Source organism: Rhea pennata, chromosome 22, assembly GCF_028389875.1.
Source record: "Rhea pennata isolate bPtePen1 chromosome 22, bPtePen1.pri, whole genome shotgun sequence".
Classification (NCBI taxonomy): domain Eukaryota; kingdom Metazoa; phylum Chordata; class Aves; order Rheiformes; family Rheidae; genus Rhea; species Rhea pennata.
This window is the reverse complement of record NC_084684.1, coordinates 4,753,527-4,776,938: the sequence shown is the minus strand read 5'-3', so window position 1 is coordinate 4,776,938 and position 23,412 is coordinate 4,753,527. Positions and strand designations below refer to the sequence as shown.

The 23,412-nt window shown below is 41.2% G+C and overlaps 1 protein-coding gene across 7 annotated transcripts in view; it reads right to left on the bottom strand.

The window, feature by feature from the left end:
- RERE (arginine-glutamic acid dipeptide repeats) overlaps positions 1 to 23,412 on the bottom strand; it is a 248,613-nt gene that overhangs the window by 42,130 nt on the left and 183,071 nt on the right. For 6 of the 7 annotated variants that reach the window (XM_062593138.1, XM_062593141.1, XM_062593143.1 and 3 more), the window contains one exon: positions 12,828 to 12,908. The exons of the other annotated variant lie outside the window; for it this stretch is intronic. In XM_062593138.1, coding sequence (XP_062449122.1) covers positions 12,828 to 12,908 — 81 coding nt within the window. The remainder of the gene's footprint in view (positions 1 to 12,827; positions 12,909 to 23,412) is intronic. 7 annotated transcript variants of the gene reach the window in all.

Here is a 23,412-nt window from a genome sequence, read left to right as displayed (position 1 = left end):
ACCTTTGACAGCTATAGGTTATAAACGCTCTTGTGATTCAAATCCAACAAGACTTCAGCTTCTTAATTTTCATTTTTTTTGCTGAAAATCATTTGCAGCACTTTTGAAGAGCATGCAAATGTAAGAAATGCACAGATTTCTCTGAAGCAAAGACATTACTCATCTTAGAAGAATATAAATAAGGGAAAGATAGGAGGAAGAGTTTTGTGCCTATGGTAGGCAGGCAAATTCTTTTTAGAAGCTCACAACAAAAGAATGTACTTTTAAAGCCTGGCAACAAAAATCTATCACATCAAATGGCACAGAATAATAACAGGAACAGGAATTGTTAAATCAATACAACTCTAATACAGCATTGAAGGTGGAAAGCCTTTGTCCATGTCACTTCATCATAACAAGGTGAAAGTCCAGATATGCAGCCTACAGAGTTATTCTATATGCTGGATCTGATTTAACAGTGGGAATTAGGATGAATGCATTTTTCCACATGTTCTGTAAGCACCTAAAGCGTGCAAGGTTTATGGCACACATTTTAATCACAGTTGAATCTGCAAGTAATGATATTCTACAGAACAAAACCACCATGTATTTCTGTAAATCACGTTCTTCTCCACTACACACTGCAGCTGCATTACTTTAATACAATGAAAGGAAACTATAGGCAGAAAGTGTGATCGTCATGTTATCTAAATTGTAAATAAGTCAAGCTCTAGTGAAGCACACCAATCAAAAGGTGAAAAATACTGTAAGAAAATACAAGAAAAACCCACAAAACAAACTAGCAAGTACACAGTCTCTAAAGAGGTCATAACCCACTCCTTCCTCCACAGATGGGCTGCTGCATGTTGCATACTTTGGGCTTTCAAAAGCAGTAAGCAAGCATTTAACAGAAAGAAGATTTTAGTATTGTATTTTATCTTGAGCTGTTAAATGGAGAGAAATACAGCACTGGCTCTGATTATCAAAACTAATAGTAGGCAAAAGCTGGAACAAGACAGCCAAAGATTAAGGTACAAGGAAACAGTATTTTTCCAGGAAGGCAGAGTGACAACTAAACAAAGAGTCATACACTAAAACAATAGTCAGTTTATTTTGCATTAAAGCACTGGCAGGGCTGGGAATGATTCAAGGATACAGCAAGATTTAAATTTCTTTGCTATATGGAATCTCTGCACTGTATTTTCTCCTTTCACGCCCCAGGGTTTTCAAGAATTCTCTGGCCTGTAGAAGAGAGTCCACCTGTGCTGCAAAGGTGGTCGTGGGAAAAGAGAGGTATTTGTGACTGTGAGAAAGAGATCTGTAGTGTCACTTTGCTGCCTAAGAATAGCTTAGACCTTCCTAGCTTAGGGAAACCAAGTAATGCAGTTAGCATGGCAAACTGTTCTAAATTTGCTGTTAACCCTGAAGCCCAAAAGAGACCTCAGAGGAGGCAAAGGGACAGAAAGTAATGGTCAAAGGCCTGCATGAACAAAGAAAAGGGAGGGGGGAAGGTTGTTTTTATAGTCCATTTCCCCCCTGCTCCTTCCCTCCTGCTGCAATTATAATGAAAGATTTAAGCTTTGGCAAAGATCACCTCCTTAACAAAACAAACAAACAAAAAAAAGGTTAACCTTACCGGAAACAAAACTAATCAAACCTGAACAGTAACAAAGGGCAACGGAAACATTCACCGTATCACATCCTCCTCACCGACCAAAAGCCCAGAGTTTCATCACTCTCCTCCCACCCCCAAATTTCACAATACCATTAACAAGCCCCAGCCCAGGATGCCTCGATTTACAAACCAAATTTGTAGGAGGTCAGCTTTTCATGAGGTCAAAAACCCAGCATGTGGAAAGTGATTAAGACTTTTATGTAGTGGAGGGGGTTCTTAAAACTACTACTGTTCAAATGAGAAATCTTGGAGCTTCACAGATCATTAGAGGCTTGTGAACCACAGAGAGAAAGGCAGAGTTAGCAAAACAAATCTAGAGTTCCTGTGGGATGCGCTGGTGCTTACCCAAGGAGAGAGGCTCTAGGCACAAAGCAGGCTCCGAATTAAACAACCGGGAGGACTCCTCAAATTGCACGAGGCAAGAAGTGTTTTATAACCTGGAATGCACTATCCCTTCTTTAAAGGACAAGGTCTAGGGACACTGTAAGAAATAATTCAGTCTGTGCCAGGGAAGCTGGGAGGAAGGGAAGCGGCGCACCGAAAGCATGTTTGGGGGAGGGAGGAGGAGAGGAGTCAACCGAAACATTCCCGCAAACGGAGAAGGACGCATCTCGCCACAGCAATCAAGGCACTTACCAGCACCTTTTTAATGGCAGCTTTCTTACTGCCCTACAGGAATTTGGTAACGTAAAAAGGAACATTATCCTCTGCCAATTTTCTGTTTATCAGATGACCACAACTAACAAGGATTTCCCTGCTAGTTTTTGTGATTTTGTCATTAGTCTCAGGACACTTACTACAGCTCTCCAGACTCCAAGCTCTTAAATCCACAGATTACATAGGAACCTCCTCTTCCATTTAAATACATTAAAAAGAGGAAGTTTTAAAACTCGTGTTTGCAAAGAAAATTTTAATCTAGAAGATCTGCATCAGAAGGAAACCGACCGCCCAACATTGAGGTTTTTTTAAACATGGGATGTAGAAAACAAAAGGTGTTCTGTGGAACCTGCCTTGGTGGTTGCTCAGCAGTTGATGCTCTGCAACCCCTTACCTTTCTAAAGGCCCTAAGCAGCAAAGCAGTGTGCTTAGTCTCTTTACAGCACAAACGCGTGGTGGTGCTGCTCCAGGGCGTACAGTTCTCCAGGCAGCAATGGCAGATGTACAACCAGCAGAGGGAGGCCTTTTTTACTGCAAGCAAAGACCACCACAAACTGAGCAGAAATGGTGGACCTGAGTCTTGCAAGATGGCTATCACTCACAAGCAAGAGTGGGATAAAGACAGCCTGGGCATTTCACGTGGCCTGCAGCTTCTTGTTTGTTGCTTTCCAGATACTGAAAGATGTTAAGGCACCTGAAATGCATTCTAGTTCTTGGCAGCAAAAGCAATCCACACTATACCTACACAGTTATTCACATATACACGGCTGTGGTCAGGTCTTAGAGTCAGAGTGGAAAATCTTGCAGAATACATCTGTTTCCTTACATGATATGCTGCTGTGATGAAAACAATACATGCATACCCAAAAGAATAACATCGTTACCTCTAAGTAATTAGCCTTTTAGTATCCTGAGAAGTTAAATTCTGTACTTCTGTTCCATGCATTTTTCTTTGCGATACAAAGTAGAAAGGGGAAACAAAAAGGAAATATAGCAAATTCCTACTGGTGATGTTAAATGTTCCTTAAATTATGAGGCTTACAGAGCCTGTTTTCCCTATGCCACGGCCCCTTTAAACAAGGGTCACTACCCTTAAATCTCCATTCTCAATTTATTCCACAATCTGTATAATTCCAGGGAGTTTTCCTTGGCAAGAAAGGAAAAGATAGTAATCAAGCATCACTTCTTTTTTACAGCTGTTTTGAAACAAAAATGACAAAATGAGTGCATCTGTCTACTGAAGTTATTATCATCTTGCTCTCACAGCATAGTCATAGCAGCATATTATAGGATATTTACGATTGAATACTGTATTTGGGACTAATTCAAAGCCAAGATAACACTACAGATACAGTTTATACAGTGCCATCTGGGGTAGGATACAATGACTAAGGTCAATGATCTGCTGTATAAGAAGAAAGTTAATTTCATGTCCAGTGTGGCAGACAAGACACATTAAAAATACAGCTTACTTTCTGCCAACACTGAATAGTCATTTTCTGGTGCACAGTCTTTTGCCCCGAAATGGGCTTGCTCCATTGAACCTCACATTCTGGACAACAATGCAATATGTCTGTGTTAAGGAACTGCAGATCACCCTAATTTTCCTGTAAGCATAACTGTCAGAATAGGTTAAAACTATTTATGTTTTTTACTTCTGGAACTTGACAGTTCAAAAAGAAAAAAAAAAAAGAACCACCATCAACCAAAATCAAAACACTGCTGCAATACCTTTCGAAACTGTCATTCCTCTCAGTCTGCAAACACAAACACAAAATGGCACCAGCTGGAACAACATCTGGACAGCTCTTTTCCAAAATCCTGAGCTAAGTGTCATCCTCAGTTATACTGGCTACAGTTTAGTTGCCCTCTCCTTCCTGTTCATCAAGAGGATATTGTTAATTAATCCTCATTATCCCAGACTAGGATATGGAAGCAGTGTGGATGCTGAGGAGGAGAAACTCAAGTAGCAATACACAATGCTTGTTCTGCAAACATAAGCAACCAACCAGTCTGGCAAAAGCTATGCATGATCAGACCCCACTGACTTCCTGTGGATAACTAAGGATAAAATTTGGCCCAAACACATGCATATAGATACACTCACACAAAAACTACGCGTAGGCAACAAACACCAAGTTTAAACACATAAATTGAATTAGCTGCAACAGCTGTTCATGCTTTAATGCAGTTTGTTTTTCAGTATCAGGCTTGAGTAATGGCCTTAGAACTCACCACTTGCCAGATAAACCACATCTCCACCCTTTCTGAAAGTTCTTCTATACTCCATACCCAAAGTTTTAAAAGCTAGTGTTCCCATTGCATGGATAAGAGAAAGGGCCTAACCAGCATCAGAGACGCACCATCTGAGGCATGTGTTCCGCTCTAACATATTCCTCTTCCGACTCAGACTTGTACTGTGATGTCCTCCTCTGGTTTTTCTTTCAAAGCAACCATCCCATCCTAGAATGCTGTGTCAATTTTCAACACAGTCTTTAACAGGCCATAAAACTAAGCCATTCAGCTATGTATGTCTTTCACAGATTAAATCAAGGACTCGTAGGACGTGATTTGTTCAAGACCACTTTTATATCAATGCAACTAGTATAAAGGACATGGAGGCTCATCTTCCTGCTCTACCACAGGTGTCTTCCGTGTCCCTGAGCAAGTCATTAGGCTTGCTTCCAACTCAGCTCCTCATCTGCAAAAAACACACCATACCCCACAGTGCTGTGTATTAGGAACAAGATTAAACACTACAAGATTCTCAGATATAAGTCATGGGTGTTGAGTTAGTACCACAGAAGGATTACTCTGAGATTATTCTCTAACGAACTGTTTCATAAATCAGACACCATGCAGGATTATACAGAGAAAAATCTTTTGCACCATGTAGTTACCCAAATTTTGTAACACTAACACTGTTCTAAGACAGGATGTTCCACAAACATTACTGCTACTTCCTGTTTCTATTTTCCCCTTTTGAAAGCCATCTTCAAGGTTTAAAGCATATTTTCAAACCCTTACAGGGTAGAAAAACAAATGAAAGGAAGGGATTGGTGTTCTGCATCCACTGAAAGGAATCTTGCCAAGACAAAAGACTCAACCATGGAAATAAAATGTTCTATCTGAAGGAGATACTTATTTTTTGTACTCAAGATTCACAAGCTCTTAAAACTGATGTCTGAGGATTTGGCACAATCTGAAAACAGCTATAAAAGAAAAACAATAACAACAAAAAAGAAATAAAAGGAAAAAGTTAATACCTTTAATATCTTTTTTCATAGAGAAAGAAACATGCAGAATGAGAAGTACCCAATTGTTGATCAACCAAAACACTTTGACCAGAAGTTCACATTCCTTCAGCACAGGTACAAAAGAAAGAATTCACAGCAAGAAAACAAACTAACAATAAAATGCTTATGATGGTGAACTATAAACAGAAGGTAAGGAAAAACCAGAATTATCTACAGTCACCAAAGTATTATTCTCTTTCAATTGTTGAGGAGGACTCAGACAATATTGTATCAGTTTCCCAAATAATCTTGGCTTAGATCTACTATGTACTTTTCTCCACAAAGCAGAAATTGTCATTGTTGGCTCTTTGACAGAGCACAGTGCAATTGGCTAATGGTCCTCTTTTGCTTGCAACAACATTTTATGTCTACCTACCTCTAAATCTTCAGAAAAAAATAAACAATGGGTTTCAATCTTGTAAAGTAAAATAAAAAAACAAAATCAGAGTGCAAACAATAGAGCTGATTTATCATCCTAGCTGAACGCAATCCTGGGGTCTAGCTGGCACAGTGAATACACCTTCTAATTTTACTTCTTTCATGCTCTTCATCTATGAAGGTTTCTTAGTGAGAAACTCAAATAAGTAGCCCAGATCCTGAGCTGATGACATTACAAATTATCTTTAAAACATAATAGTAAATTAATGCTATAGAAAATGAAGAGAGCATAAGAAATTTAAAACAAAAACACAATGCACATTAGGCACTTTGTCTTTGATTTTACCTACTTCAGCTGAAATTGAGTGACACATGTGTGAAAAAGGTATTTTTGTCTTTGAAAGATGTAACCCTAGTTCTTAATCAGATGGCCAAGCACTAGTGGCACTAGGCCATGAAACTGAACTCTTAAGAATCAGCCAACACAAAAAGGCAGTTTGCAGAACAACGACCCAAGACAGAAGGGAAATATACCTTCAGGATAATGTTATGCAGTGAGAAGAAACTTGGAAAATGGAAAGAAAAGGAACACACATGGTATATAAACCATGAAACAGGAACTGTGGCCCAAGCTTATCCCAAGCATAGAGTTAGCAGCTCCATTCACCTATAAGATGTGAAATCAGTTTTAGAAATAATGAAGATATGGTGTATACCAAAGATTAAACAAAACTGTTAAATCTCTTCAAAGACTTTTCCAAACCTTCTGTTTTATTATCCAATAAAATGGTTACATTTGTAATGGGTTTACCAGGTAAAACTTCTAAAATCAAGCCAAATCAGAGTGAACACACTTAATGAACATCCATGGTAGATAATCTGGTCTTTGCAAACAGTTTTCAGCTCAGTACTGCTTAAATTTAGAAATATCTCCATCCGAGCTCAGCTTCTAAAAGTTCAGCATTTCATAAAGTTATTTGGCATGCTCATTCTGCCCCTGGTGTGAAGTCTGAACTGAACTACCGCATGCTTCCTCAGTACACTGCTTTATCTTAGAGCCAAACATACTAACATACTGGCCCCCAGCAATCAGCTAAGCTAGTCACTCAGTTAATAAATACATAAAAATAAAAAAGGGAAACAGGTTCCCTGCTGAACTGTTTATTATGCAAGCGAATCTACAGTTTTGCTTACACAGGGAAAGCAACTAACTGATGTCTTAGTCTGTTTTTCAAAACTGACTGAATCCCAGTAAGATATCTGCTACGTCTAAAGGAGGAGAGGAAGAAAGGGAGGGGGAGAGAAATCATCTTTGGTTATCATTTTTAATAGTCTAAAGCCTCGTCTCTATTTTAACAGGAACAAAACCTTCCAACTGTAATATCCATAAGATAGAAGAACTAGTGGCACTGAGAGCTGAAATGAAAAGAAGCAGTGGCTGTTTATGTTGGCAGTCATTTCAAACTCTAATGGAAAATTTCAGCTCTGACTGCGTCTAGGCTAGAGCGAGTTATTAAGGAAAAAAGGTTCTGCTCTCAAACGGAAAAGGCTTATATCGCTTGTCCCTATTTGAACACTCTCCTGTAGCAAAGACAAATCAGGAAAAAACGTGCCAGGACCATGCAGTGTATTAATATCCCATCGTTAAGGGAACATACCATTCAAGCAAAATATATTTCCTTTGGGAAAGAAGAATAGCAAGTAATAACACCCATGCCACTTACACACAATTAAACTCAGCTATTGGTGAAAATAAGTTACACCATTACATGTAAATATTAAAAAAATAATGTGGGGCTAACTCACCACTTCATACTAAGGGACTGAAATACATTCACCTAATTACCCCCCCCCCTTTTTTTAAGCACAAGAAAACTGCTATTTGAACAACTATGCTGAACGAGAATCATTTTATTTAATCTGCCCGTGAGCTCTTTGCACAAACATTACTAAGGCTGTTTGCTAACATGAATAGTATACAGTACTGACGGTACAGAGGACAAACACCTTGCCAGCCTACACACATGGTAACTGCAGTGACCTTTCAGCTACCACACATTTGCACTATATTTAAGAGCGACTCAGGAAGCCAATATTGTATATTATGTAACACAAGATTAAGCATTAATGAGGCAAGAATAAAATTGTTTATCTAAACCCCAATCTAAAATTAAACAGAAGTTTATGCTGAAAGCTCACACTGCACATATTTTGTCTCCTAATATTAACAGAGCACAGCTTATTTAGTCTCTGAGATAAGTCCCAACAGCATTTAATTTGGGCAGAGAATTTTTACTGCCAAAAGAGAATTTTTTTCCTAAAGAAGAAAATGATGTCTATTTAGCTCTTATGTGCATAAACACTAGACTGCATTACAGGTATTTTGATGTAAGGAAAGCAGTTGATATTCACTACTTTTATTAACACTGTGTTTCAAAGCTAAACACAGATGCATCCAGCCAGAGGCAAGACCTTTAGGTTGCACTCTTGTCGTCTCTTGCTAAGCAGCCAAACCAAAATTCACACACACCAAAGATGCCTATGTGCTCAATAGCGAAATTCAAAACAAAATTAGACTAAAGTCTACATGCCTCTACAAAGACTCACTGTCCTCTTTTTAGACTTCTCACTAAGCAAGCAGCTCTACAAGGCTCACTATGGTGCCTCAGCCTGCCAGGAAAAAGATAAGCAATTAGACCACGGTGACAATCACTGTACCACAAACCTTCACTGAGGAATGGTATAGGAGTCAGTCAAGAATCTCAAAACATTCAGGTAGGTGTCATCCCCCGTTTTATAAATAGGCAAAGGAGGGGGAAAGGTCCTTGGGGCCTATTCCAATGAAGGATTCAGTGATTTCACGGCCTCACTTCAATTACAGCTTACACCATTGCTACCTACTGATACAACTTGTTATTCTCCCTAAACCTATGCGAGGTTGCCAAAGAGACAACCTTCTATGTTTCCCCCATTTCTACTGGATAACTGACCAGTACCAGACACTTAAATTCTGCCGGTCAGCCAACCGATCAGATATAGAGGGGGCTGCAGGAACGCACAACCAGGGGAAAATGAGCTTGCTTTTTCTGGCAGCACGGCCTTAAATAGTTCAAGACAAGTATGAAACTGTACCTTAAGTGAGGCGTACAAAACTGCTGCTGGGTGACCTGCACACGAATAGACAAGGACTGAAACAGGACCCAGCTCTAAATTTGGGCAAACTGACAGCAAGATTTGGCGCCCTCTCTCCCTGCCCTCGACTGGACATTTTTGCTCTGCACACGCAAGGATGCCAGTGCGCTCGCCTTCGTTCCACGTCTCTATTTACCCTCTGCTATTTAAAAGAGCACAGGAAGTCCAGCTCCAACTTCGTAGGCATTTAAGTCTATTTATCTCGGGCCTATCGCAATGGTGGTACTTCTGAAGCTCTCAAAGCCAAGTAGCTCAGTGTAATCATCTAAGGAATTCAGAGCACTACAGAGAATTTTTAATGCTTCAAGTGTCCTGTGTTACCAGAAAGTTTCAGCAAATAAACTCAAAACAGGAGAAAACAAAAAACAAAAAAAAACAAACCCACAAACTAAAAACATATAAAGCCAAATCAGATCATTGAAGAAAACTCGTTGCTAGTTGCACGTTTCTCCGGAATACCACAAGGTTAACATTTCCTGATCTAGCCTCGGTAAAGCTGTTCCCTTTTCTTAATCAACTTCAGCATTCCCGTTTCAGCAGGGGGCATGCTCAGATAAGAACTAGCTTCAGTTCCTGCCTCTTGCTTACAAACGCCTGAAGAGAAGGCTTGGCTCTGTACGCTCCTACCCAGGGGAACCTCTCTCAGACCTAATTGCTTTGAAATAAACGGGAAGAGTGAAGGCCTAAACACCTACCTTTGATATGCAATAAATGCCTTCCTTCATAAAGACCTTTTCTTACAGGCTATTAATTTAGAAGAAACTACGTCACAGTTAAAACACCTAAGTTGACAAACACAGGATTTTCTTAAAAGATACGGTACATTAACTGTGGAGGGAAAAAAGCACAGACAACTCAAACAGGCATTCCTTGTGATGCCTGTGAAAACTAAGTACAGTATGACCTAATTCTCATCTCTCAGCAAGGCCTCTTTATACTCCCCAATATTTTAGAAGAAAAGTAATGCAGGAGTCACATCTACATTCTCACTTCCTGTATAGTAGCATAAACCTGATTTCATATAAAAAAGGCTTGGTCACTACAGCAAGTTTGTACTTCTACCACATTACTTATCTGCCACTACTGCAGCGTCCCAGCTGCAGGCTTAAGGAGGTATTAAGAAGAGTCGTTCCCCAGTGAAAGCAGCATAAATACAGATGTCTAGAAAAGGCATGCATTATACAAAAAGCTTGATATTAAGGAGATTTAACTTTAAGTAGATTTTTCCGAGAGGGAAAAACACGAGCTCTCCTTTCAGACTTCAGTGACTAGTTAGGTTAACTCTAATAAATTAGAAACGTACAGGATGCATTGACCTATAGCCTGGTTTTCATTTAGGGCAAGTAACTTCATCAATGTCCCTGACTCACTTTAAAGCAGCTTTTGCAGGACTTGGGAGTTGCCGTAGAAGTTCTCATGTCCATATAATCATTTTTATTTAGAGTCTCACCTCATGTTAATATGGTGGCTGAAAAGCAAAATAAGGTCTTTTTTTCTAGCGTTTTTGGAATTGCTAGAGGGTTATTTCATACTGCAATAGAAGGATGACAGGCAAAGTGATGAAAAAATGCAGACAAATTAATTCCACTGCCTTGTAATTTGCAATATTCCTTATTCCGCTCTAAGGAGGGAAAGCAAAACTGGATAGTCAAACATAATTTACTATAGCCTTTACTTGGTATATTGTATTATAGCAAAACTGCTGCAAATTTTATCTGAAAAAGATTGTGTGCGTGTGGTGGGGGGGAGGCAAGGAGGAGTCACACCAGAAAGGAAACCTGTGGGCAAAAATAGGAAACAGAGATTAAGCAATCTACTGTAGGTCAAAGGTTACCTGGGGCTCAGTTACCACTAGGGGCTAAAATAGCCTGTGCAAGCCCATCAACACTGGCTTCCCGGCTGCTCAGACGCAGCCTTTCATCCTCACTGCGCTGAAAATTTAGGCCTAATAAAACAAAAACCTAACGCTCAAACAGTGATAACCTGTATCATATTCCACACCCCTTGCAAGCTTGCAACACTGCTACGGAGAGCCTTAGGCCTGACACCCAGGTTCAGATGCACAAGTCGAGCGGCACAGACAGGCACGCACGGTCCGACAGATGTCCCTAATTACCAGTTCTTTCGTTTTTCTTTTCCTCTCTCCTGCAAACTGTTTTTCTCTTTTGCAAACACACACTTCATATTTGAAAGCTTATTTCAGAGTAACTGTAAACAGAATCAATTTTTAAAGGAATAATTGACCTCTCAGTAACTTTATTATCAGCAGAACACATTTCTGAATTAAACAACAGTGTGTCCTAAATACATTGCTGCCAGTTATTCTAAAGAAAAGAGGAAAGGAGGACCATTTATGCTGACTATAGACGAGATTTGTTACATTGTGTTAAGCAGTATGCTATTTCTGCCTTCTTCCTAACCTGTCATCTGTTCTAAAACAGGACTTTTGTGCCTCAAATTCCATCAAAATACTAAAGCAAAGTCCACCTACATTTGATCTGGTTATGTTTTCCTATCATCCCCAGCAGAAGCAGCGAGTATATACACTTGGCTGAGGCACTCCAGGAATCATCTCACACCCCCCTCTTCGTTCAACCCATTTGGAGCCATTAACTATTTACCAATGAAAGACTGTGATGTCACGATATCATGTCATGAGAACATCTCAGGAAAAGAGAATGGAAACATCCTAAAGTAAGTGAGAGATTTTAAAATAATTTTATAGTAATAGTGTTCCCCACTGAACACCCAAGTTTCACAAAAAAGGACAAAAAAAAAAAGGCAACCTCATCTCAATTATGTTTTAAATAAATGTTTTCAGGATTACCAACACATTGTTACTTACAAAAACAGTCACTGTGATTCTATTTTCATTGAGTTATTTCTCGCCCTAAACTCAAGAAAAACATGAAAACTGCTTTCCAAAACCACCCCCCAGCAGTTAAATGACACCTGCAGAATGGACACCGAAGCTTCTAGAGAAGCTTGGCAATTAGGACTAATGGAAAACTAACTAGATTCCCAGGGCTTCCCAAACCCTCTTTCCTCTGAAGAAGTCAACTGCTCCTCCCAGACCATCTCCTTTTCTATGGACTTGTCAGGATTTTAATAGAATTTGACAGTAAAGTAGCTTTACAAAGTTCAATAGAGTAATAACCCATGAATCAAATCAGATACTAAAGTTATACGTTTGCCGTCCACATGTTCTAGGAACACAAGGAGTTAAATAAAACCACCAAATTGTGCAGATCCTAAAAGCAGCCAGCACATACCTCCTCCTTCCAGATTCAATTAGATTTTGTTTTGTTTTAGGCTTTCTTTAATTACCCAGTGCCATTTGAGCCCAACTTGCTGACATATATGTATTATCCCACCATAATGTCAGAATTTAAAATTAGATTTGGGCTCCACAAATACACCTCATCCAACCTCAGTGACTCTGTCAGCAATAACGGCTATTTTATGTAACATCATTCATTCACAAGACCTAAAAACTGCACTTAAAATTACAGCAACCTTTGTTAGCTCTGGATTTTTCCTCCGTTTATCTGAGCAAATTCAATTCAGGGCTAGATGAAAATAGTTTTGTAAGATCAAGCGCTGAAACAGCAGGAGAAAACGCAAATTACATAAAGTCCAAAGGCACTTACAGTCTCCTTATTGGGAAGCAACTCCTTTCGGATCCTGAAGAAGTTCTTGCCGTACTGCCTCAATCCCTTAATAAAACGTTTCTGCGATAAAAGATAACAAAAATAGGGTGTCAGCAGAGAAGAAAAAGATCTTGCTAGTCAGCACAACAGCCAAACGAGGTTCTTAGCTCGGGGACTGTTGATAGAAGAAAACGTACATGCACACCGAGAACGGGCAGCGAAAGGCTTCAAAAGATACCGAAAAAAAAAAAGATCAAACCGGATTCCCTTTTTGGCCAAACTCCCAACATCTGAGGCTCCGAAGTCCGTACCCCGGGCGGCTCTTCCGCGACGCGAGCCAGGCGCGCTGCCGCGCGTCTCCTCCCAGCTCCGCGCCGTCCTCCGGCGGGGGCAGGCGGCAGCGCCGATTTTCGGGGCAGCGGCTGCCGGAGGAGGCGCCGCCGCCGCTCGGGATCCAGCCCCGGTCCTGGGCGGGCCGCGGCGGCTCCGCGCCCGGGCGCTTCCTCCCCGCGCGGCGGCGGCGGCGGCGCTCGGCGGGGCCCCGCGGGACGCGGCTCGGGCAGCCCCAGGTGAGCGGCGGCGCTGGGCGGCGCGGAGCGCGGCGCGGGCTGCGGCGCGGGGGCGGGCGGCGGCGCGGGGGCGGGCCGAGCCGGGCCGGGCCGGGCCGGGCCGGGCCGGCGGCCGCCCAGCATGTGATCCGCAAAAGGCGGCCTGGATCGGCGCGCCCCGGCGTCGCGCATTTCGGGCCGAGCCTGCGTGCGGCCGCGGAGCGGAGCGAGCTGGGCCGAGCACGGCGCAGGCGGGCAGAGGCGTCGCTGCCGTGCAGCGGAGCAGGAACTCCGGAACGGGCAACGCACTGCGAAAGCGGCAGCGCTTCGTACGCCGCACGAGTTCCCACCACATCGCCGGAGCCGAAGGAGCGGTCTCCTCCGGCACCTCCGCGCACCATTCTGCAGACACAGTCCCACGGGGGACTCACCGAGCCCTGACCCCCAAACCAGCAACACTGCCGAGGACTGCAAAAACACGCCTGTGGGTGCAGAGACAAGGATTAGCCATCAGTGGGAGATGCTTCGAGTCCCCTCTAGTGTACGATTCCCCCCCCCTTTAAACCAGTGAACAGAGCCCTTGGAAACATATGGGTTCGGTAAGGATGGTGCTCGGGCTCCTGGAGAGCAAGGTGGCAGCCTTCCTTCACAGAAGTCACCCACAAAAACCTGCAGAGCAGGTCGCCAAGACCGCCCACAACGTGCGACTGGTCACTAATTCACACACATACTTCTCTTTTTGCCATGCTAAGGACAAGGGATTCGCACTCGGCTGCGGGCGAAGATGACCACCCCTCTGGCACCATGCACACACGCTCCTGCTCCGGTGCAAGGGAAGATGGCAGCAGCAACAAGAAACACCCACATGCCCACAGGGTGTTCCCAGCAGGCCAGGGAGCAACGTAACCCCACAGAGCAAAAATCAACTCAATCAAGAAGAACTTGAAAGCACACAATCCATCGGGCACTTGGAGTCTCAGCACAGCAGTCCTGCCTTCCGCACAGCCATCGCTGCTAACGTGCACTGCATTGGAGGTACGGCGCTTTTGCAGCATCAGCTAACAGAGCATTACGGAAACGTGACATAAAAAGCTGGAGAGCAGTAAGAAGAAACCAGACCAGGAACACTACAGTTGTGCATGAAGACAGCAGAATATGCAAGAGCAATCTGGTTCACAGTATAAAATGGGAAAGCCTGATCTCTTATATGTCATTTTGCCAATGACTTACTACAGTGTATCTGAATTCTCTGGTAACAATTTCTTTTTTTCTCCTTTCTTTTTTTCAAGATTGATTTTTTTTTTTTTTTTTAAATCAAACTATTTCACATTTGTTTTGTGTTCTCATTCAACACTGTCTTAAAAACACCCCTATGACAAATTGTTTCCCTTTCTACTCACAAGAAAATCCCTACTGGGAACATAAGCATAGTATTGCCTGTCTCAATAGCTGGAAGTAGCTTGAAATGATGTTCAAAAATCCCAAATGTGACTGAAGTCAATCTTTCTGGCATTCTGAAATATTGGCCAATTATGCCATCACCTTTATTGGCCAAGAGAAAGTGGCATAGTTAAAAACATGATTTCAGTCTTTAATACTCATGCTAGATGTTTTTCCAGGAGATATGTTCTAACTCAAGTTCCTAGCTGTATGCAGAAAATTATGGGTTGTACAGATCAAATGAAATAAATAAATAATAAAAAAAAAAACTTAAGTGGAGAGCAGCCACAAGTAGTCACTGAACTACTTGATCCATCAATGTTCTGCATCAACCCTCATTTCCAAAATGAGCTGATTAACTACAGCTTCCCCTCCAAGGCAGTCACTGGTGTTTAACAAAACAGAAGTCATCCCTATGCTTCTTGGAGTTGCTAAAAAAAAAAGTCATAGTGACCATTAAAAGTAAACAGTGGCTTCACAATAAAAGTCACTGCTCTGGGCGTTCTGCCTGTATTTCATACAAGTGGGAGATCAGGCTTGTAGCTCTCTGATTTGTTGGGTACCGTTGTTTCTATATCATACAAAGAAGTCCTTGCAACTAGAATATATCTCAGCAGTATGTCTGAGCTGGTGTCAGTAGGCCATCGATGCACTGCAAGGAACATAGAGATATTCCTCAACTATTCCTCTACTGAAGGCAGAAGAAAGCCAGTCTCATTAATAAGTGCAGGCAAAACATTAGTTTTATAAACTTAGAAATTTTAAAACCTATTTTTTTCTTTAAAAATACATTTTATTTTCCAGATCTTTCTTCCTGTACTAGTCTCACATTAATTCAGGCATCATATGTTCAGCTCTCCCTTAACTTGCAACAAGAACAGCTACTTCTTTTAAGTCATGCACAATAGAAGCCTCTATTAAATTTTTAAATGTAAAAGAACAAAGTACATAATTCCACACCAAATCAGAAGTGACCTGTTGTTCTCCTGTGTGTTGCAAGACAGACTGCCTAACACAGTTTGAATTTTCTCACCTCTCCACAAATCGCATGCAACAGATTTCATCTCTGCATTTTAATGGGGCAGGAGATGTTGCACTCTGCCTGCAAAAGGCATCTGAAAGAGATAGCTGCTAGATTTAAATAGTCTTACGATATGGGAACGGTAGAACAATGAGACTTAATCCTATGAATGCATAAGAAAGTAGGTTTTATAAAACACAGAAGTGGCTCTAGAGCATAATGGTTTAAAAATCCAAATTCAGTACTTTAAAAAATTAATATACTTCAATTTTACCACTTACACTTAAATTTAAAACGTTATTTACTACAGAATTTTGTCAGCGTTATTGTTTGTACTGTTCACTGAAAACAAACTGTAGCAAAATTTACATAAATGCTAAGAGTAATTATTGCTGTGAAGCAGCATTAGGAAATCCCATGGCTTCCTAGGTCAGTCATTGTTGACAAACGACACAGTTATATTTTATGAAGTGGTTACCATGGCTATTGACCAGCCAGAACACAAGCTCTCCTACTGCTATTTTATAATTTGAGCTCCTCCAATGTAATTTATTAGATCCTACAGTATCCTGCTGCAATGTGTAAACAGGGAGCTATAAATAACAAGAAAGAACAAGGAACAAGCATGTTAATGTTTGCATATGTGTTACTTGCAGGTCCCATATTTTATCCTAAGAAACAAATATCGTGACAAGATACACAAAGCCATTATGTTCTGACTAACAGAGCTCAGATGGCATGTTTATCAATGTGATGATAATGCCATTGCAAAGCTGTAGTTAAGGTTATGCATCAGGGTTTCTATTATCAAGAGATTAGAGCTTGGCAGGAAAAATTTACTGCTGCATGCTGAAATTCAGCACCCCAGGTTTTAACTGGGAACTGAGGAACAGTTTGGTTATTATTTGCTGTAGAAATCTGAAATAGACCTGGCCTGAAAAGCAGACAAGAAAAACATGTTACACAAAATTATCTGTTTAATCCATTTAAGAATTTCAAATTGAAGCCTCATGTGCTTCAAAAAGGCAAGACAACTCTGACAGAACTGTAACTTCATAACTGCTAGTAATATGTCCCTTCTAAGGTGATGCTTCAACCAGGTTTAGATCAAATGTATTTTCTGCAAGAAAATCTATTTGTTATTTCATTCCCTTCCCACAACTCCCAGCTGGTTAATTAATGAAATTTTTTTTTGTATTGCAATATGTTTACAAATACAGAGCATTTTCTGTTCCTACTTAATCCAAAAAATGAGAATTTTTACTCATTTCTGAAAGATCCCCTCTGTAGGCCGTGTCCAAGAACAGAAAGTTCTTCTCTCAAAGCTCTACTTAAATTATGAGCATATAAAAAATTGAAGTTATATTGGAAATCCCAGAGTGATTTTCACTACATATTTTTCTATCATGAAAGGGATAAAGTTAGAGCATATTTTTGAAAGGCCTAAGATTTTTTAGGCAGTTGCCAACTTCAAGCTGTCATATTCCAAATTTAATATGCTTCAGTTAGTTTCACAGTAAACGTGGTAAGAAGTTTTACAGGGTTTTAACAGTTAACAGCAAATAAAAGCTGAATGCATAAAAGCATCTTTATTTCTTAAATTTTACAGGATTAAAAATTATGTCAGCTGTTCTGAAAAGGAAATGAGATTTGGTTACATCTGCAAAGCTCCTGTTAGCGTGCAGCACACATTTATAGATTGCCCCAAACAGTAATTTTTTCAGCCTGCAGACATTGTATATGCATATTGGCTGAATTTCAGTACGCAGAGTACATTTTATTACAACCTTGGCTGGGTTTTAACATTATATTTAACGCATGTGTATACAGTTCAAATAAAGATACTTGCTGATAAGGTTAAAAGATTCCTATTGTCCTCTAGGAACAGAAGACAGAAACTATCTAGAAACTATCCTGAGAGTTTCCTTAGGAAGACACTTAAGCATGGTTTAACCTAATGATGTCAAGCATCTCTTACAAATTATCATTTTTTTCTTATTCCCAAAGACTATACCTGGCTATATCAGAAAAATGATGCTAATGTTGATTGTATCTTTCACTTCAAAGTAGTCTTAGATGCTCTGTAAAGGCAGAACTAAACACTGCTCAGCAATTAATTCCATGAAGGTCAAAAAAAGGTACTTTTTAAGTTAAAGGCAATGCAGCTGTCATACATATCCACGCTATTCTCAGAACCCACTGAACCACTACAGAAACGTATCACATGTACTTAACTCTTTCCACAAACTGCTCAGCTCCCTAGGGGCTCTTACCCAGTAACAGTCCCACTGCCCAGAAACCCTGCACCACGCAGGGCCACGGCCCCTGAAGGCAAGGGCTCTCGGGGGTGGGAAGCTGCTGCCAGGATGTTATGCCCTGGCCATGCCCCCAACCATTCCTAGCCCTTGCTGGTAGACTTCCCGAGTCTTGCCGTCTCACAGAGCCTAAGCCAGGGGTGGCAGCTGGGTTAAAGCTTGGAGAAACAACTTTCTAGCACTGAGCCCAGGAAGGCTGCATGATGGAGAAGCAGGTGGAGACGGACAGATGTTCTGTCCAGCCAAGGAGGGAACAGAGCAATCAAGAGTCCCACAGCAAGATGCACCAAAAGCACCAGCTAGCACCAAAAGCACCAGTTAAAGAGTTGAAAGCTGCAAAAGGGAAGTGACCTTGTTCTAGGGGCACAGGAGAGGGTAAGAGGGAGAGAGATCCCTTAAACTTCCTATCATTTCTCATCCTGAAAGCAACTTGCCATGAACAAGCATTGGTCCCAAGATAAAACAGTCAGCTACAACAGTAGCACATAGAATCAGGAATGGGTATCGCAACCCAACAAAGCTCACATGGAAGCTTTGTGAAAATCAGTCTACTGGGAAAGAGGAAGTGTCAAGAAAAATGTATATGCAGGCCCCTGTTATGTTCCTTTAATATGCCCTGCTGCTGGGAGAACAGGATATGCTTCAACCTCATCTGAACTTCCTTTGTTTTATTGTTTCCTGTCACAACCATAACTCTATTTAATGTTTTTTTCTTTTTTAATTTTGAAGTAGCCAGCAATTTTACCCTTAGTATTAGATACTTGTGCTGCTGTTCATTACCTCAGTTAACAGCAAGCTTGCAAAAATCACCTAGCTGGCAAACTTGTTTAAGTGAAAGACTTCGTAAGACCTCCCTAAGTGTTTCTGCACATTGTTCTGCAGACCTTGGCATTGTATCAGAGATGTGCACAGACCACAAGCATGCAAGCAGAAGTAGCAGTAGGTGTCCGGGAAAATGCTCCATTGTTCCTTTTGTGTTATCCGCCCTTAGCCTCCATCATCTCAGATGCTCTTAAGTTTACTGCTTTGTCCCAACTCCGCCACAGCACTCCTTTGCCTTGCCCTGCATGGGAGTAAGAATCTCACCAACTTTCAGCACTGAAGCAAAGGTCATGATCTGAGAGACCTCAATTCTCTTCTCTGACATAACCATGACATAGACGCAAAGGTATGTGAACTTGTTCACAGCCTCCAGCAACTGCTTTGAGAAGCCTGGAACCACTTACTACAAGTGTCTGTTACAAGAGACCTTTGCTATAGTAGGAATGTCCGTGCTTCGATGACCACTGACACTACGCACTCAAGTTCTTTCACGATCCACTTGGCTTGCAGCAAGTCACGGATAACAGCAAGTAAAGATGCTTCATTGTACTTACAAACATAGCCAGCTATGACATTGAAGCATGAATGGTAATAATGGGCAGCCACCTCCACAATGCCAGTTGCCGCTCCTCCATCACAAACTAAAATTTTAAGTAATCCAGGTTGAAAATGAGGTATTTTTCTCACATTTTAACAGTCCCCTTTGCTGACTCTGTAAACAGATCAACATTTCTTAAACCGTGTCACAAAAGTTTCTGGAGTTCCCATCCAAGAGAAAGCAGGCACGCATGCAGGTGATTATTCTGTACAGCAAGGCTGGAAGAAAACAATCCTATATACGTGTACGTGGGTACGTGTACAGACACTTATTAAAAATATTCTCTAATACTTATCAGTTTCTCTGTTCTGCAGATTGTGACCTTAGTTCAAGACATATACAAAACCAAACGCAGCCATCTTTTAATGGATACTGGTCCATTTATTCTTCTTACCAATTGATTTAAATGGAAGAATTCTATTGTGACAAGACAGAATTGGCCTCTTTAGCTCTGTGTATTTTGAAAATAAAATTATTTTTCACTGATCCTTCTTACTCTTTTCAAATGTAGTATGGAAATGTAAAAATATTTAGATGGTGATCATTAGATACCAATATATATTAAAAGGCATTAATGTTCTCATTGGACATTCACACCACCTCTTCAGAGTACACTGCTGGTAATCTGGATAGACAAAAAATCACGCATCACTTAGGCCACTTGCCTGTAAGAGCAAATGTCCTTTATAAATAGAAGAAATATATCAGCTGAAAGATTTAAAGCTGGTAAACAAATTTGCTTTCCCTACCTATAGCATCACTTCATTTTCCTTAAGCACTGTGAAAAATTAAACCCTACCTCAAACTGTATGTGAGGGATTCAAGACCAAAGCATGATATGGATACAGAGGGGCACACACCACCCACCAGAGTCTGTTCCACACATCCACAGCCATGGAGACAGACGGAAAATCATTAAGCAGATTCCCCCAAGGGAATGCCAGAAGATCCTGAAATGATAATAATCCCCCTTCCATGGTGCTGCACTGTTAGCTTTTGTTTTGAACAATAGCTCTCCCATGATACCTCTCGCTTGCTGAAAATATTGGTATTAAGTGAGCATGAGCACAGCTGTGTGTAAATTACATATATAAACAGATTAGATTTGTATATTTAAACTGGATGCAAACACATTAATAGCACATTTGCATACACAGTTGGCTAAATGAGATTGCACGCAGAGTGGGATTACTGGCTGCAAACACATTTATTTAGAATTTTCAGTAAAGTATTTAAATTGCCATGCAAGAGGTCAAAGTGGATTCATGATCCTTTCTTCCCTCTTCCCCTTCATTTGAAGTATGCAAAAATGCTCTTGCTGCCATGCTTTCTACGTATCATCAGTCCCTCAGCTCTGGATACTCTGGATAAAGCTTTACAAGCTAGCATAAGAAACTGAACAAGGGTGCTTAGCTAAAGGTTATCCAAATTTCCTTCGGTTCATGTTATTGGAGCTGATGTTCCACAGGCGTAAGGTCTAACGTCGACCACAGCACGAATCGCTACCTAAGTGCCAGTTTATAGAATTCTTCTTTTCCTTTCTCTATTTAACATCAAAGATCAATGGAAAAAATCCATATGGAAGGCAACAGGATATCGAAGGTGACACAATAGCTATCAGGCTTTTCCAAAGCTGGGGAGAGTACAACTGTTCTTCCACCCCAGGCTGTGAGCCGTCAGGGTGCTGCTAACCTTATGTGCTAACTCCAGCTTTAGTGTACCATCAGTATTTCAGGGCTATTTTTATAAGGGGATAGATTTCAGATTCTCCCAAAGCAATTTGCAAAGCTTTTGTTCACTTCCTGCTTTGTACCTGTTTCTGTGTGAAAGCCTAGATGAGAAAGAAAACAATACAGCAAAAAAAGAAAAAATTATTTCTAAATGAAACACATTTCTTTTTGCTCTAATTGCGGCTTCTCATCTACTGGCGCTGGGCATTTTCATTGCATGCCCCCCAACAACGCTCCCAGGTCAGCCAGTCTCTCTCGCCTTCCCATCTCGTGACGGTTCCCGTCAGAAGGTCCAGTCCCGTCTCCCGGGCTCTCCCGCTCCCGGCCCGCGATAAATCACCCACCAGCCTGCTCCTGGAAAGGCGCCATGGGCCAGGGCGCATCCTCCAGCCCTGGGTTGCCAAGCAACCAGCGCCAGGCAAGTCTGAGCCTGCGGACAGACGGACGGACAGCGGCTGTAACAACAGACTGCGTTTCAGAGGAGCGCCTCCCCCGCCTCTGCTGCCTGCTACACACTGCGTGGTTGTGAAAGCAAAATCAAAAGGCTATTGTAATGAACACACACTTCCTGCTCAATTACTAATTGTTAAAAAGCTGTGGGGAGGCTGCGATCACAGGGCATATGGCAACAGAAACGCGATCCAGTAAACGAGATAAAGTCAACAGCACGCCAAGAAACCTGATCTGAGAACAGCCTGCAGTGGCACATCAGAAGCTGATGCACAGATCAAAAAAGGCTTGATATTAAAGCAGCAGCAGGAGGAAAAAGAAGAATACATATACTGACTTTACTTTTCCTGAGCTTTAGAAAGGACGTTTGATAAACAACCTTGGCTCTTTGGAAAGACAATTTGTGGATTATTACAAGCATTACTATCCACTGTAACACTACTGCAGCTATCTGGCCCCACATTTCAGCAGCAAGATGAACAAGCAGGGAGAAATGAGCACATTTGTTCGAAGACTGCTCAGTCTGCAATTTATTTTCCTCCAGGAAAGCAGGCGAGGGGAGAAGTGGCGTGCTGGGGCTGCAGTGCTCAGGCCCCCGGCAGCACTGCAGCAGAGGGTCAAGCTGCAAAGAGCTTTCAAGCAGAGCAACAAGTCCTGAACCTCTGCAAACGCACAGCCCTGAGGACGCACTGTACCTTCCCTCTAAAGAGCAGGGCAAAGAGAAAATTTAACACACATGCAAGCACTTCCTTATTCTACTAGACTTCACTATTTCTGCCAGCAAGATACTAGGCTGGCCAAGCTGCCCACGTTTGCACTTTAGTGCTCATGATAGACCTTCTGCTGTACAGAAGAGCCTGCGCAGACATAAGGGTCCACCTATGCAGGCACAACAGCAGGATTCAAATCTGTGCAACACTCTGATGCAGAAAAGCTTAAGCCATTTGCTCTTTTGTAATCTTCAGAAAACGATCACTGTGCATGAGTTCAGAGATTCACTTTGCAAGCCTCAGATTATCCCCTTTCTGCAGACAGAAACCTTAAAATGCAAGAAACTTACAACTGCTTTCATTGACAAAAGAGCAGCTTTCTATTCATAAAACACAGTAAAGTTTGTCTCCTATAATCGGCACTTTCTCAGCATGGAAAATAAAGCTAAAATGATCTGAATGTGTTCTTTTCACATAAATGATTTCTTTAAAAAGCCTTCTAAGAGTTCAAGAGTACAAAGGTCTGGGTATACTTGTGACCCAGAAGAACAGAAGAAATAATCCACTGCTGCCAAGAGACAACAGCCTTTGATTATAAATCAGGTTACCTTTTTAGAGATGCACTTCTCATTTTAAACTGTTCTTAAAATATTTAATATATAAAAGAGCTTTCCAATACTTCAAAAATAAACAGCAAGTAAATGTTGGACAATGTGTCCGTTTTCAAGAACGTACTTCCTCTCCCATATGACATCTGAAAGTATCTCTCCCTCAAATACAGGTAAGCAGCAAGAGTTCAATATTTAAGCTGCAAACTTCAGACAAAAAAAATGCTATCTACATTTAGTTTTAGGCTCATGTTCACTCAAATTTGGTGCATTTCTCTGGAGAGAATGTATTTCCTAAAAATTTCTTAAAATCAATAGTTTTAACTGCATTCATTTTTTTGCA